The 17,934-nt window shown below is 41.5% G+C and overlaps 1 protein-coding gene across 14 annotated transcripts in view; it reads left to right on the top strand.

Moving 5' to 3' along the window:
• The window catches only part of SCAI (suppressor of cancer cell invasion), a 1,319,466-nt gene that overhangs the window by 1,205,697 nt on the left and 95,835 nt on the right, over positions 1-17,934 (top strand). Inside the window, exon 18 of one of the 14 annotated variants that reach the window (XM_089658463.1) lies at positions 9,014-9,089. The exons of the other annotated variants lie outside the window; for them this stretch is intronic. Within the exon in view, the coding sequence (XP_089514589.1) occupies positions 9,014-9,049 (36 nt within the window). The 3' untranslated portion in view covers positions 9,050-9,089. The remainder of the gene's footprint in view (positions 1-9,013; positions 9,090-17,934) is intronic. 14 annotated transcript variants of the gene reach the window in all.

Here is a 17,934-nt window from a genome sequence, read left to right as displayed (position 1 = left end):
GGGCACTACACGGTCCCTGTGCTCGTATGTTCGTTTTGCACATTAGCTCTGCCTCTGGCTCTAAACTACTTATTTCAGAGGCCATGGCCATGGAATTCTGCTCCTTCTACCATGGCCTCTACAATTTACATCCACCATCTACTAGTGCAGCTGCCCAGGACCTTTCCATGGTTAGAGCTGGGCGTGACATTATCCCAATCCAAACCGAAAAAGGCCCCGGGCCTGGATAGTTTCACTGCCTCCTACTATAAAACATTTTGTGACCTGTTAGCCCCCCCACTTGGTGACCACCTGTAACGCTTTGGTGAAGGGGAAAGTTATGCCTCTTGACTCCCTCCGGGCTTAAATTTCAGTGATTCCCAAGGAAGGCAAAGACCCTGCTCTTTGTGGTAGTTCTCGGCCGATAGCTTTGCTCAATACTGACCTGAAACTTTTCGCAAAAGTTATAGCCAATAGGTTACTTCCACATATTCCTCAGTTGATTCATAAGGATCAAGCAGGCTTTGTCCCTCTTAGAGAGCCACAAGACAATACTTTCCGAGTACTCAATCTAATCCGTGCGGCTAGGACCAGTAAGTTCCCACTGGTTCTGCTTTCCACAGATGCAGAAAAAGTATTTAATAGGGTCCAGTGATTTATGCAGGCAACTTTAGAACATATTGGCCTTGGTACCCCCATGCAACTCTGGATCTCTGCTCTCTACTCCTCCCCTTCAGCAGCAGTAAAAGTCAATGAGACAAGGTCTGATTTTTTTTTTTCCCTATTTCGAATGGGACATGTCAGGAGGTGCCCCCTTTCTCCTCTCATCTTTTTCTTAATGCTGGAACCCTTTTGTGCACAATTCGTTCAGATCCTACTATGACTGGTTTCTGTAAACCCTTGGGATGCCACAAAGTTGCAGCTTTCGATATTCTTTGTCACAAATCCGCTTACATCTTTGCCCAATATCTTACGGGCATTACAGACATATGGCTCTTTGTCCAACTTCAAGGTGAACTTGTCAAAATCTTCTGCCCTTAACATCTCTGCGGATGCGAATACTATCCAGGGTCTTAAGCCATCCTTTCCTTTCAGATGGGCTGCAGAAGCCATTAGGTACCTGGGCACAAACATCACCCCTGACCCCTCTAAATTGTATGGGGCAATCTTTTAACTGCTTCTTCTTGAACTTAAGGAAGATCTCTTACACTGACACTCACTGACATTGACTTGGTTTGGTCGATGCACTCCCCTTAAGACGACGTTACTACCTAGAGTCCTCTATTTTCTACAAGCCCTTCTGATACGCCTCCCCCCCCCCCAACATTCTTCCCATAGACTCAGTTATCTCTTTCGGAACTTTGGTCACAAGGGAAACCCCGTTTGGCCCTACACCGTTTAACCTTACACAAGATGTCTGGACGTGTAGGTCTTCCAGATATTCAGGCTTACTACGAAGCATCTCACCTTTCCAGATTGATGGATTGGCACTGTCATGGGGGGGCCAAGCACTGGGTTCATATGGAGGTGGAGGACTCTGGGGGGTACGGCCATGAGTTGGCCCTGGCTTTCCTCTCCACTACCCAGAGAACTCAGTGCTCACTCTACCTTAGGCTGCACTCTACAGGTCTCAAGGGCGGCGTTCCGTGCCTCCGTGGTCTCTCCACAGCCCTCACCTATGATCCCTATCTTGGGTAGCCCAGAATTTGGCCCTGGTCTTTGCCATCCCCAATTTCTTTGTCTTTAAGCCTCTGACTGCACCCATCTGACCAACTTTCTGACTTCGGGGGGGCTATCATTTCCACAGACCTCTATCATCTCGCTGACCCTCCTTTGGACTTCTGGGGAGGACTCCAGTTGCATTTATTTCTCTGCCGCTGTTCTCTCACTCCAGGCATGTCCAGACCCCTTACAAGTTTGGAATCCATCTGCCATAGGGGAGAACTGGTACTCCATTCCCTCTCCAAGATTAATGCGTCCCTGATCCATCCGGGAGCCAGTTACGTTCCAACTTTTCTGGCCAAATGGGAGACAGACCTGGACCTACAACTCACGACGCAGCAAAGGGAGAAAATCCTCTATTTCTCCCACAAATCCTCTACCGCCTCTAGGGTTACCGCCTCCAGTTACAAAATACTCACCAGGTGGTATAAGGTCCCTGCCATACTCCACCATATTTCCCCTCCGATCTCCGGCTTCTCCTGGCGTTGTGGGGGGGCTGAGGGATCCATGGTCCACATCTTTTGGCAGTGCCCATTAATCCAGCCCTTCTGGCAAGAAGTTCTCTGCGTCATCAAGCAACTCATGGATGTTGACCTAAGCAATGACCCTGCGGCCTGCCTGTTACACCTGACAGACCTACTAAAAAGTACAAGCATTCCCTCGCCATACAACTCCTGAATGCTGCTAAAGCATGCATTCCTCTCCATTGGAGAGATGTTAACCCGCCGACGAAAGCTCTCTGGTTTACTAAAGTCAATGAACTCAGGGACATGGAAGATCTTACAGCCACTCTGCACAATATGGAGGAACTGTTTACTGAAACTTGGAAACTCTGGCACTGTTTTACAGATTCCTACCCTAGGGAGCTGGCTACAACCCAGTGATTCCGCTCCCATGCCTCCTAGCCTTTCGCCCGGAAAACAGATACTTCCTTCTCCTTTTCGTCTTTCCCTTTGGGGAACTCTGGCCTGTTTTTCTTCTCCTTTACCCTTCCCCCTCACTTTTGGAAGTGCTTACCATACTGTTTTAATGTTTACTATTTGATATGTGTTGATTTCCTACCATATTTGGGATTAGACTACTGTGAGAATCTACCCCTTTTCTCAAACCCATTACTGTGACCACTGCTCAATGTAACCATTGATTTTACTTTCCTGCCATGGTACCTTTTTTATTGTATGACATTGTTATATGTTGTATACACATCTGTACGTTGTTGAAACTTTATTAAAATAAAGGAATTATAAAATAGAGTTTACCACTAGACTAAAATCAACTCATATATTAACAATGTTAGCAATAAGAAGTGCATATAAACATTAACTGCAGTGTGGATAAAAATACTGTCAGGCTAGGTTCACACCTGTGCGAGTGATTGCCGTTGCGGGACTGCACCTGTTCCCACAGCCACAACCACCTGTACAGGAAAACATGTTGCCACTCAGTTGATGCATGGCAGTGACTTTTGATCCTAATAGCACCCCCATGCACTGGAAAGTGCAACACAGCTTCCTACACTGGTAACTGCACTTGTGGTTTCCATGCGGGCAGCGTTTTCAAGAATGATGCAGGGACCTTTTCCTTGCATTTTCAGGAGGCACAGTAGCCCATTCAAATTAATGGTCTGCCATGCCCGTGCACAATGTGTGTATGTCTTATCTGTTGAGGATCTTGTTAACGGTGGGCTCCCATAATTCCACCCATATAAAACATCCAAAATCAAATGTGAATGAGATCTCCAAATTTAAAAAATTATTTCTTTACTTCAGGTGTATCTTCATACAAAAATTAGCACGACTGCGCAGTTTCAACCATAACACTGCTCTTCACAATTGCAGCTTGAAATTTTCTCAACACGCGGCGCTTCTTTGGCTCCCTCATAGGCTTCATTAGCTCTCTAATGCTTCATACCCTGCGCATCTGGGACTCCGTTTATTACTCAGATAATCTCATGTCCCCTTTTCTGCCTCTCCTCCCTCTTCTCAACAGACCCCCTTTCCCTCCAGGCCTATAGCAGCCCAGAGTATTTATGTGGTGGTCCTTATTATTTCACACAGCTCTGCAACCTCCTTACCTCCCGGGTTTATTTCTCGTGGCCCTCTATTCAGGAGACTTACCTTGTCCCCTGCAGAATTTTTTCGCTATATACAGCTTCAACATTGGGTGACCTCCCTGAGGCGTAACTTTACCTTCCCATATCAAACTATGGCCTTTGAACATATGTGTCAACATTCCTCTGGGACCTCAGGTACTATTTTGTCAATCTATTCTTTGAGCGCTGTTACCCATTCCCAATCTACCTTTTATAAATCTATTTGAAGGTCCTCCATTGACTCTTGACACCTGGCCTCTGTGGACATCAAGGATGCTTATTTGAATGCCTCCATCTTCCCAACACATGAACACCAGCTGCATTTTACTGAAAGCATGCAATATTACCAGTTTGTTGCCTTTCTGTTTGGGCTTTGCTCTTAGGGGGATCCCCATAGTGGGATATCTGAACCCTGTTCTGAGGGTACTGTTGGCTCAGGTTCTGTCAGCTAATACTGAGACCCTACAGAGATTTGGGTGGATCCTGAATCCTCAAAAATCAGCACTGAAATCGTCTTATTACTTGGAGTATCTGGTTCTCATCTTAAACATGACTTGGTCCAAAGTTTCTCTTTCTCTCTCAACTCCCTTATTGAAACCCTGCAGGACAAGAGCTGACCAACCCTCTGTTGGGCCTTGGGCAGTTTCATATTCCCTGTTTCACTGCAGATCTTTACAACTCAACATCCATGAAACCAGGAAAGTGTAGTCCTATGGATCATCCCATTTGCCTGCCCAGCAGGATCAGATTTGCTGTGGTGGTGGTCGGTTACAAGTTTGACAATGAAATTGGAGAAATCCTTTTTTCCTATGGTGTGGATGGTGTTCACTAATGATGCCAGCTTATTAGGCTACAGGGAACTTGGTCATCAGTTCAAGCTCGGCTGACCATCAGTTTTCTGGAACACCAGGTGATTCAGTTATTCTTTCAGCTTTCCCATCTCCTCTGCAAGGTCATCCAACCTGGACTCAGTTGGACAATGCCACAGCAGTGGCTTACATTAGAAATTTAGGGAGGGAAGTAATTTTAATAAGGTTTATTCTACCCACAGGGGTCAATGGTAAGGATTTCCATATAGCGCAACTCTGAGCCAGTTGAAGAAGCACTGATTGCCAAGTAGAACAATAATCCTCTTGAATTGTGACCTCAAGATATTTAAAGTTGGTAACCCATTTAATTGGAGTGTTTAAGGTTGCAGATTATCTGTAGAATGCAGAAGAAATAAACTGATTTAACCTAGTTCATTCTAACGTGGACCAGAGCTTTTATTCTTTTGAAGCCTAAATTTTACTTTGATTCCTTGCTGCTTGAACCAGAACTATGAACTCAAGTCTTTTGCAGCCACTATTGGCCTTCTCACAACAGCATAGACTCCCCAGGAACCCCTCCCTCTGTCAGAACTTTAACTCTGAGAAAATAAGTATATAATTTAAAAAACAGGCGGGGATCTGAAATCTCCCTAGATTCCCTACTAATTTTCACAAATCAACTGACAATTGTTTATTTAAGCTAATTTGAAGACAAAATGAAAAGCAATAATGCACAAAAATATATATTTATTAATAATAAAATCAGTGCAAAAATGGTAATGAAATATAATAGGTGATGATAAATAAACAATTCAAAATAGCAGTACAATGATCTAATCCAAAATAATGGTTAGACTGGGGGGCATGTCCAAGATGGCGACCGGAGCGGCCGCATAATCCGGAGCTCCGGCGCCGACCCACACAATCCACCGCCATCCGTGCAGCTACAGACCACAACGGGGCAGTGGAGACCCCTGGGGACATCCCCTGTGCCTGGGAGAGGGGCTCTGGTCGATATCTCCGCCCTCTGTAGCGCCTGGCGCGGCCGCATGATCCGGGACTCTGGCGCCTCGTACCTGAATCCACTGCCATCCAACATGTTTATAAGTTACTCACTAACTCGGGCGCTATTTCATCTCTACCTCAGGAAGTTTTGGGTATTTTTGAAAATTTTTATTCTAACCTATTAGCTTCTCCACAGTCGGATTCCGCCATCCGACTCATGGCTGGATTCTATACCCCTCCCTGCCCTTACACCTTCTCAGCTTGCCTCTCTTAATGCCCCTTGTACTTTGGAGGAAATAACCCGTGCGATTAGTGCACTAAAAAGCTCTACTGCACCGGGTCCTGATGGATTCACCGCTAGTTTATTATAAACATTTTGCCTCTATGTTGGCCCCCTATTTGATAACTTTATTTAATGATGTCTTGCAGGGGGTAAGTTCCCTGAGGAGATGCTATTGGCTAATATGTCTTTAATACCCAAACCACAGAAAGACCACAGTTTACCACAAAACTACAGACCAATCTCAGTAATGAATAACGATTTGAAAATATTTAGCCGTATTTTTGCAGACAGGTTGGCCCCTATTATCTCCTCTTTGGTCTCTCCAGACCAATCGGGTTTTATTCCTGACAGATTCATTACTGATAACATTCGCCTCACACTAAATGTTATTCAAGATGCCAATTTACATTCTAAAGAGGTTCTGTTGATGAGTCTAGACATAAACAAGGCCTTTGACAGTGTTCTTTGGCACTATTTATTTTCCTTGCTGCAGAAAATGGGTTTCAGTGATGAGTTTTTAGCTGGTATACACGCACTATACGACTCTCCTAAAACGAGAATAAGGCTTCCTGGCTGTAGTTCTGAATTTTTTACATTGGGTAGAGCTACTCATCAGGGCTGTCCTCTCTCACCCCTTTTATTTGCGCTGGTGTTGGAACCTTTGGCAGTAGCGATCAGATCACATCCGGATATTTCTGGCTACCCATTATTAGTTTCACATTTCAAAATAAGTACAGTATGTATGCTGATGATGTTATGCTCTTTCTTACTAACCCGTTAACGTCATTGCCTAATCTATGTGCCGTATTGAACGATTTTGCTATAGCGTCAGGTCTTACTGTTAATTTTACCAAATCAGTGATTATGCCTGTTAATATTCCTGATCCCCTAAGTGCATCTCTCTGTAGTTCTTTTCCATTCCGTTGGGTTATGGATCGGATATCCTATTTAGGTATTAATCTCACTCCCAGATACTCGGATATGTTTGCAGCTAATTATCCACCATGTGTATCACGTCTCTCTACTCTATTGAAGATTTGGCACGGTTACCCTATTTTCTTCCTGGGTAGAGTCACTGCGGTTAAAATGAATATTTTGCCTAAACTACTTTATCTTTTTAGAGCTCTTCCAATTCCCGTCTCAAAAACATTTTTGGACCACTTTCAGCGGACTATTAACAATTTTATTTGGGGTAATAAGCATCCACGTTTTTCTTCATCTGTTTTGTACTGCTCACAACGGATGGGAGGCCTCGGTCTTCCCAATTTTTGGCTATATTACCTCTCGGCTCGTTTTGCGCAACTATCACAATGGGCAACTATTAACTCTCAGATCCCATGGATCAAGTTTGAATCTCAGTCTATACGCCCATTCTATTTACCGGGTATTTTGTGGTCCAAAATTTCCTCTCAATCGCTGACCTTTCATAACTCCATAGTGACCCACTCACTGACACTTTGGTCAAAATACAAATTTATTTTTCATACACCCCCTCTATATAGACAAAAATGGGAGGAGGATAGTGGTATCACTTTTTCAGATGAGGATTGGGATTCCATGGTGTATAACATATGTAAGTGTTCTCGATCTCTTTCTGTTCGTGAGACGGCCCTCAAGGTTTTAAACAGATGATATTATACCCCATCAAGACTACATGTATTGTTCCCACAAACGTCCCCTTTATGTTTCCGGGGCTGTGGCCTCACAGGCACTCTGGTTCATATATTTTGGGATTGCCCGACCATATCTATGATTTGGTGCAAGATATCTGAGGTGGCTACCTCACTGGTGGGTACCCCGGTACGATTGTCTTTACAGACCTGTCTATTGGGGGCTCATATCCCGGGGGTCTCTGATGCCATTATGAGATTAATACATATTATATGTATTGCCACTTTATGGTCTATTGCCTCACATTGGAGGTCCAATTCTGTACCCTTGGCCTCCGTTTTACACAGAATAGATGCTGTAATGCTCATGGAACGTATTCATTATACCCTACTGGATAAGATGCACTTATTTGATAAAAAATGGGAGTCATGGAGGGATTATAGACATTTATTGCATAATTAACAACATCCCCAATGAAAGTTGACTGGCATATACTGTTGACAGATATATCATTCAATCTACCTTATCATCTATGTATTTCATTTACTTGCAACCTACTCTTTTCTATTTCTTCTCTTTCTTACATTAATATTATTTTCTGTATTGTACTTTTCAAAAGTGCCTTGTTTTTGCTGTATGTACATCATTTGTAAATGTACTGTTGTTTTACAGTCTACTTTCGTACAATAAAACCATTTGTAAACAAAAAAAAATAATGATTAGACATTCAAACCAGCAACTATTTTCAAATGTTAAACCCTCAAATGGTGTCAGACTTAGATTCCACCAAAACGCACCATCAGATTTAAATCATTGCGCCTATGTACTTAAATATAAGGGGGGATTATTGGAATACATTTTATACGTTATTTGCACTATGGCGAGTGTTCTTTCTATCTACATGTACTTTTTTTTTTATTTAAGTATTTATACAATTTTCAAAATATGCAGGAAAAACAACAATACATATTCTATTTACATTCTCATAAAACCAAACATTCACAATATTTTTCCTTTTACCCCCAACACCCCTTCCCTCTAACAAAACCTCCCTTTCCCTCCCTCACAACCCCCTCCTCCCTCCATCCATCCACCCTTCGTTTCTCTACATCCCCCACACAAAAAAGCAAGAAGGATATTCCTATTTATAAAAATCACCACTTCATCATTCCACTCTAATCTTCATTCATTCATCATTTTCACTCCAATCTAAACTCTTCCCATTTTTTCCATTTCGCGTAATATGCCCCCAATCTATCTTCCTGCATGTGGAAAAGTTTCTCCATCCTACCAATCTGGTCCACTCTATCTATCCAATCTTCTTCCTTTGGAACCTCTACTTTACGCCAAAACTTTGGTATCAAACATTTTGCTGCATTTAAGTAGTACCATATGCCTGTTTCTTTATATTTATTTACTGATAGTTCTGTACTATGAAGAAGGCAAATTCCAGGGTCCAGTCTAACGTCTATTTCCGTAATCATCTTAATTTGTTGTACAATTTTCTTCCAGAATACTTGTATTTTTGGACACTCCCACCATATGTGATACATCGTGCCTATCTCTCCACAGCCCCGCCAACGCCAAGGTAGTTTCTCCCCACTCATCTTGTGTTGTACACTCAGTGTAATATACCATCTTAGCAAACATTTATAGTTCATTTCCACCTCACGCATACTTATGTTCTTGTGTATCAATCTATATATTTTTTCCTGTTTATCCTCCTCTGTCTCCACCCCCAAATCTCTTTCCCATTTTGCTATATACAGTGGGGCAAAAAAGTATTTAGTCAGCCACCAATTGTGCAAGTTCTCCCACTTAAAAAGATGAGAGAGGCCTGTAATTGGCATCATAGATAGACCTCAACTATGAGAGACAAAATGAGAAAAAAATCCAGACAATCACATTGGCTGATTTGGAAAGAATTTATTTGCAAATTATGGTGAAAAATAAGTATTTGGTCAATATCAAAAGTTTGTCTCAATACTTTGTTGTATATCCTTTGTTGGCAATGACAGAGGTCAAACGTTTCCTGTAAGTCTTCCCAAGGTTGGCACACACTGTTGCTGGTATGTTGGCCCATTCCTCCATGCAGATCTCCTCTAGAACAGTGATGTTTTGGGGCTGTCGCTGGGCAAGACGGACTTTCAACTCCCTCCAAAGGTTTTCTATGGGGTTGAGAACTGGAGACTGGCTAGGCCACTCCAGGACCTTGAAATGCTTCTTACGAAGCCACTCCTTTGTTGCCCGGGCAGTATGTTTGGGATCATTGTCATGTTGGAAGATCCAGCCACGTTTCATCTTCAATGCCCTTGCTGATGGAAGGAGGTTTGCACTCAAAATCTCACGATACATGGCCCCATTTATTCTGTCCGGTACATGGATCAGTCGTTCTGGTCCCTTTGCGGAGAAACAGCCCCAAAGCATGATGTTGCCACCCCATGCTTCACAGTAGATATGGTGTTATTTGGATGCAACTCAGCATTCTCTCTCCTCCAAACACAACGAGTTGTGTTTTTACCAGACAGTTCTATTTTGGTTTCATCTGACCATATGACATTCTCCCAGTCCTCTTCTGGATCATCCAAATGCTCTCTAGCAAACTTCAGAAGGGCCCGGACATGTACTGGCTTAAGCAGGGGGACATGTCTGGCACTGCAGGATCTGAGTCCCTGGCGGCGTAGTGTGTTGCTGATGGTAGCCTTTGTTACATTGGTCCCAGCTCTCTGCAGGTCATTCACTAGGTCCCCCCGTGTGGTCCTAGGAATTTTGCTCACCATTCTTGCGATCATTTTGACCCCACGGGGTGAGATCTTGCGTGGAGTTCCAGATCGAGGGAGATTATCAGTGGTCTTGTATGTCTTCCATTTTCTAATTATTGCTCCCACAGTTGATTTGTTCACACCAAGCTGCTTGCCTATTACAGATTCAGTCTTCCCAGCCTGGTGCAGGTCTACAATTTTGTTTCTGGTGTCCTTCGACAGCTCTTTGGTCTTCACCATAGTGGAGTTTGGAGTGTGACTGTTTGAGGTTGTGGACTGGTGTCTTTTATACTGATAACAAGTTCAAACAGGTGCCATTGATACAGGTAATGAGTGCAGGGCAGAGGAGCCTCTTAAAGAAGAAGGTACAGGTCTGTGAGAGCCAGAAATCTTGCTTGTTTGTAGGTGACCAAATACTTATTTTCCACCATAATTTGCAAATAAATTCTTCCCAAATCAGCCAATGTGATTGTCTGTATTTTTTTTCTAATTTTGTCTCTCATAGTTGAGGTCTACCTATGATGCCAATTACAGGCCTCTCTCATCTTTTTAAGTGGGAGAACTTGCACAATTGGTGGCTGACTAAGTACTTTTTTGCCCCACTGTACCTTAATTTCGTGTCTGTGTCTAACTCAGTGAGAATTTTATATATTTTAGCCGTGCCATGTTTCCCATCTCCCAGTGATTCCAACAACCTCTCAAACGAATTCCAATTCTTTCTAGGTCTCAACGGCTTAGGAAGATTCGCAACAAAATATATCAATTGATTATACCTCCACACATCTATCTTAATGAAAATCTGTCCCTCTTCCTTTACCAAATCCTTAAGTGATCTCAGTTCTACCCCTACATTATATCTCTCAACTGGGCGTCCTCCTTCCTAATCCATTTTCCTGAAATTTCCTCTCTACCAGGAGGAAAAAACTCTGTTTTTCTCAATGGCATTAAAAATGAGTTAAACTCCCACTTCATCTGCTTGTGCAATTTATCCCACACTCTTAAAACATTTAAAGTATACACACACGTGCTCTCTTCTAAATCTCTATACTGTGTCGCCACCCATATAACCTTACTTAAATTATTTCCACTAAGTGAATTCTCAATCGTAACCCAACTTTTCCCTTTTGAGTTATGCGTCCAATCAAATATTCTTGCTAAAATTACTGCTTTATAATATCTCTTAAAATCTGGAACCCCCAATCCACCTTTTTCTTTATTTCTACTTACTACTTCATAGGATACCCTAGGTTTTTTATTTCTCCATATATATCTTATTATCATCTTTTTAATTATCTTAAAATATACCTATGGGAGTTTGATAGGAACCATTTGGAATTTATATAGTATTTTAGGGACAATTACCATTTTATCAAATTTATACGTCCTAACCAGGACGGGTTTCCGCCTCCTAATCTCTTTAATTCCTCCCTAATCTCATTTAACAATGGTATGTAATTTGATTTATACAGGTTTTTATATGAAGAAGTAACTTTTACCCCTAAGTATTTTAGTTCTCTCTCTTTCCAAACAAAGGGAAACGCCCTTTGTGTCTTTTCCTTTTCACTATTTGGAAGGTTTATATTTAGTATCTCCATTTTAGAAGGGTTGGTTTTTAAATTTGACAACTCTCCATATTCCTTCAATATTCTCATTAAATTAGGGAGCGTTATCCTAGGATTTCCAACATAAAACAGTAAGTAATCTGCAAAAGCGGCCACCTTATGTTCTGTGTTTCCTATACATATTCCCTTTATATCTACATTTTTCCTTATTGTTGACAACAACGATTCCAAGGACAAAATATACAACAATGGGGACAGTGGGCAGCCCTGTCTTGTTCCATTTGACATCCCAAAAGACTCTGACATCTCCCCATTCAACATAACCACTGCAGAGGGCCTTTTGTACAACTTTCCTATCCATGTTCTCATTCTAACTCCCACTCCTAAGACATCCAATGTGTCCATCATAAACCCCCAATTAAATCTATCAAATGCCTTTTCCGCATTAATCGAAAGCACCACAGCCGGAGTCTTCCCCTTTCTACTTTTCTGAATGAGCAACAAAGATCTCAACCCATTATCTCTGCCCTCTCTCCCTTGGAAAAAACCCACCTGATCCCCATGTATCCATTCTGGCATTAAATCTTTCAGCCTATTTGCTAGGATCTTTGCATACAACTTTGTATCTGTATTCAATAACGATATTGGTCTATAACTTGAGCACTGGGAGACATCTTTTCCTTCCTTGTGAATAAGGACCACATGAGCCTGCAGGGATTCCCGCCTCATTTCCATCTCTCCCCCCAGAGCATTCATATATGACTTCAGTTTAGGTATTAACAATTCACTATATTTTTTATAATATCTAACAGTGTAACTATCTGGCCCTGGACTTTTACCCGTCATAGAGCTTTTTAATGCCATTTTTATTCATATGTAATTTCAGAATCTAAGGAATTCAATAGCTCTCCATTTAATTTCGGTAAACCTGCATTTTTAAATATATCCTTATTTTTTCAATATTTGCTGTTCCATCCTTATTTATAGAGTCATGGGAGGCAATATTATATAACTTACTGTAATAATCCTTAAACACCTTTGCAATCTCTTTAGTTGAGTGAACCAGTTCTCCCTTGGGGTTTTTTATTTTATCTATATAGTTCCTATTCTTCTTTTTCCTCAAAGCTCTCATTAGAAACTTTCCTGGTCTATCCCCCCATCTATACCTTTCACATATCACTTTATTAAAAGCTCTCCTCTTTTCCTCTTCCATCATATTTTCTAATTATTCTTACTTTTTTTTAACTTTCTGCATTATCTCTTTTATTATATTATTTTTATGCAACTGTTCAAACTCAGTTCCTTTAGTAGCCCACTAATTTTCTCTCTCCTTTCTCTTTTGCCCAAATTGCGATAAGGATTTCTCTTATATACACTTTATGGACCTCCCACACTGTAGCCACCGACACATCTCCTGTCTCATTCTCTTCAAAAAAATCTCCCAATCTCTTCCCCAATATTCCGCTCGGTTTCTTGATCCAGAAGAAATGCCTCATTCACCTTCACGAGCCTCCTAACGACCTCCTTCCCCATCCTAATTTCATTATAACAGGAGCATGATCCGAAAAGGACTTTACCTCTATTTATTTTATTTGTTTATTTCAGGTACTTATATAGCGCTGGCAATTTACGCAGCGCTTTACACATATATATTGAACATTTACATCAGTCCCTAACCCTCAAGGAGTGTACAATCTAATGTCCCTAACTTACATTTATACATACACATATTAGGGCCAATTTAGACAGGATCTAATTAACCTACCAGCATGTCTTTGGAGTGTGGGTGGAAACCGGAGCACCCGGAGGAAACCCACGCAAGCACAGGGAGAACATGCAAACTCCATGCAGGAGGTGCTATGATCAGGAATTGAACCCATGACCCATTTACTACAAGGCAGATGTGGTAACCACTAAGCCACTGTGCCGCACTTTAACTGAGAACTCAATGAGTCAATGATCTATTAATATATAATCCAATCTAGAATACATCTCATGAGCATTTGAAAAGAAGGTATAGTCTCTATCTTTCATATGCATGATTCTCCAGTTGTCCACTAATTGATACTCCTTTATCACTTTCTTCAATGATCTCAGGGACCTACTCCCCTCTCTTTGTACAGAAGAAGTTGTATCCATTTGTGGATCCATACATTTATTAAAATCTCCAGCTACTATTAAATATCCCTTCCTAAAATCCATCAATCTTTTTAAAACTCCTTTCAAGAATATCTCCGGCTTCTTATTTGGACAATTGACGTTAGCGATTGTACATTCAAGATCTTGTAGTTTACCTTTCAGAAATAAGAACCTCTCATCAGGATCAGTCTTTCTATCCTCCAGCTCAAACCTTATATTCTTTTCAAATCCTATAGCTACCCCTTTTGCTCTCTTAATTGGGGATATGTTGGATAATATCTAGAATTCAACTTAACGTTTGACCCTAAATCAAAATGCGTTTCCTGCAAGAAAACCACTGAAGATGTTCTATGTTGTAATTCCTTAAATAATCTAAGCCTTTTCCCAGGACCATTCAACCCATTTACATTATAAGTTGTAAACTGTATTTCTTCCATCTTTCTTATATTTTTTTTTCCCTCTACCATCTCCTCTCCTCTTCTTTCTTTGCTTTTATTACTCCTTCCTTCACGTAGGGTGTCAACCTTAATGCCCTCCCCTCTCCCCCCCCCCCACCTTCCCCTCCCCCCCTCCCCCATCAGCCCACCCCCGACCACCCACCGCCCACCCCCCCCCCCTCACTCACCACCCTACCCTTTTTTAGGCTTATAATTTGCCTATTAATCTTTATGGGTCCAAACCCACCAAAGATTTACACCCTTGGGGTTGAACTCCACCCATGAACGGCACCCCATACTTCCCACCGCCCCAAATACCCCCAGTCTATCTAATAAACCCAAAATGGTTCCAACAGTTCTTGAGACCCAACATTCAAAAGGAGCTTCCTCATAAGGGAAAAGAGAGAAGAAAAAAAAAAACCTCTCAAACCTATCACAATCCCCCTCCTCCCTCTATCCACCTACCTCCTTCTAACTAGCTGCCAATCCTCTTTTCCCCTAGCTCCAAAATCTCTTTCTTCATCTTCCCAACCAGGAATCTCTATAATCTGTAAATCAAGTCTATCACAAAAGTCTCTTAAGTCCTCAGGGAATCTCAAATAGGCTGTAACTCCATTCTTCCATCCAATTAAACACGCCGGGGTACCCCATCTATAGTGCACATTCTGTTTTTTCATCTGCTCTAACAGGGGTTTCAAAGATCTCCTTCTCCATAAAGTCTCGGGTGTTAAATCTGCAAAAATCTGTATGTCCATTTCTCCATATTTAATAATTGATCTTCCCTTGATCTTTCTCCAAATCTTTTTTTATCTCCAAACTTCTGGAATTGGACAATTATATCTCTCGGTTTCTCTTTTCCACTTCCTTGTTGGATCTTTCCTATTCTAAAAAAAATCCTTCCAGGTTTACCACTTCTGTTTCAGGTCTATCCATTATGGAGTTTAAGATTTTACAAACAAGGCCTCGTACTTCTTCCCCATCTGCAAGCTCCGGAACTCCTCTTACCCTAAGGTTATACCTCCTATCCCTATTTTCTTGTACCTCTATCTTGTAAAGAAATTTTTTATTTTATCTTTCCTGATATCTATTGTCCTTTTTTCTAAGTCAGAGATATATTGGGCATGGTTTTTAACTCTTCCTCCGTCTACTCCACCCTCAATAACATCTGCCCCAAATCACTCCGTATAATTGCCATTTCTTGCTTTATTGTTTTTTCTAGATTTTTAAACATATCTGCCATCTCTTTCTTATTCGGTACTTGTAGTTCACTTTCAGGTTCTCTCCTCTCCAAATTTTCTGTTACTTGTTGACTACTACATTTCAGTCCCAGGGAGAGTCTAAGGCTACCTTCCAAACTCATTTCCAGTTCACTTTTTTCACCAAACACCTTGAGACCTTTCTGGAGTCACATTTCCTTGAGTGTATTTTTTTATCGTACCAGTTTGAGACCCCTTTGGCCCACTACTTTTAACATTTTTATTCTTCATCTCTTCTATGTGTCTTATTTTCTTCAATAAAGGCACCACAGGGAATTATAGAAGTATGCGCCAGGGACCCAAATTTAATCCAAACTTATTGTCCACTTTTTAACTTTATTCTCCTTCTAGGGCTGCTTTAATTCCTCCTTATCTCATTCAGTCCCCCCCAGGGAATCCCCCTTTCACATATCTTCTTTTCACTTTAAGCAACAAACAGTCACTACTAAACAATATTGGCCAGCCCAAGCTGCTCACACTCACCATCTGCTTGCTTTTCTTCCGATGAGACAGCTACAGACTACCAGCAAATGCTTCAGGTGTCAGCTTCTATTGCTCTCTTTAGGGGGGATTCCTCTGGGTCTCTTCTTCTTTCATGACTCACTGCTCTGTGGATAGGTCACTTACACACAGGGGGGCAGGCTGCCCATGCGAGGCTTCGACCGGCTTCGACCATGCACTGGGGGGGGCGAACCGGCGTCTTCCCTCTCACCTTGGCATTTCCCCTACCCAGTGCTCCTCCGCGGCTGACCACGTGATCACGCCGCGTCTCCTCGTCTCCCCGGCAACCCTGCACGTCAGCCCGGACTTCCTATACTGTACTTAAATATAAGGGGGGATTATTGGAATAAATTTTATACGTTATATGCACTATGGCAAGTGTTCTTTCTATCTACATGTACTATATGGAGTATTCTGGACATCCATAAGCTGGAGTTCAGTGGTGGAGTTCTGGATATAAACAGATACGCTGGTTTATCACCAGGTTCTGGTGAGTGTGCATTTTGATAGGGTGTTATAAGCACTGAATATTACACTGGTGGAAGAAAATTTCATGACTTCATTGATTGAGGATCATATTTGATATGCATGTTGTTCATATTTTTCACATATTTGATATGGACTTTTTTGAATGGACTTCATGAGGATTCAGCAGTTTTATTTGATTATATTTGCACTTTATGGTGGTGGTATTATATATTAATTTATATTAGGGTTTCGCTATTATTTGTGGTACATATTATTATCACTATTTTTATTTATTTTCAAATATTAATGAATTAGAATTGGCTGTCTAGAAATGTAGCGTAGGAAACCTTCAGTAACTCAGCAACCTATGACACAAATATGCCAATCAACTACGTGATCTCACTACAGCCAGTTATTCAAAGCTCAAATTGGCTCATGAATTGGTTTAGAATACCATACACAGACCAATCCAATCAGCTTAGAATCTATCTGAGATCATGATCAAATGTTACACTAAGTAGTCTGCTTTGTCATATATACCCAGCTAAGCCATTGACTAAAAGCTAACATTAGCTTCAGGGATATTTAAAATAAAATCTTTCCCCCAGAGAATTGAAATGAAATTATTTTATACTGCAGTTAAAATTATTTATTAATCTTGTATACTAATAGAATATAAAGTTAGCTAAAGAAAAAGGTAGCTAAAGAAAAATGAAAGTTATAGTTACCAAAATGGACTCTATAGTGTCAATTATGTTCACTTTCAGTTGGCTCACGTCAGTTTGTGTATGTCCTTCCGTTGTCCCTCATCTTCTGTCTTTGATGTGCTGCCCTCTCTCTTTTTGTCCGTCTCCTAATTTTTATCCCCAAAAAAACTTAGCCGGGGAAAACTTATTTTGCCTAATTATGATGTCACACTAGGTGTCATATTCTTTCCTAATTACCTGAAGGGGGCAGTATAGGATAAGTAATAATTTTGGATTTGGATATATTTATAGTAATAAATTTGGATTGAAACTCAATCCTCCACCCACATCATTGGGAACACCCTGGACCTCGTCTTCTCCCACCTCTGTACCCTCAACCAGTTCTCTAACACCCCCTTTCCTCTCTCCGACCACCACCTCCTCACGTTCTCCATCTCCCCTTCCCCTAACTCCCCCCCCCCCAGAGCGCCAAACCATCACCAGCCGCAACCTCCGCAACCTGAACCCGGCCCCCTCCACTCAGCTGCCGACCGCCTACACGACAGCATCCTTCCACTGTCTTGTCCTGACCTAGCCACTAACACGTACAACGACTCACTAT

Source organism: Staurois parvus, unplaced genomic scaffold, assembly GCF_062004578.1.
Source record: "Staurois parvus isolate SC_StPar_1 unplaced genomic scaffold, SC_StPar_1.0 ptg001072l, whole genome shotgun sequence".
NCBI classification, from domain to species: domain Eukaryota; kingdom Metazoa; phylum Chordata; class Amphibia; order Anura; family Ranidae; genus Staurois; species Staurois parvus.
Note: the sequence above shows the minus strand (reverse complement) of the source record. Positions and strands in the feature narration are given on the sequence as shown.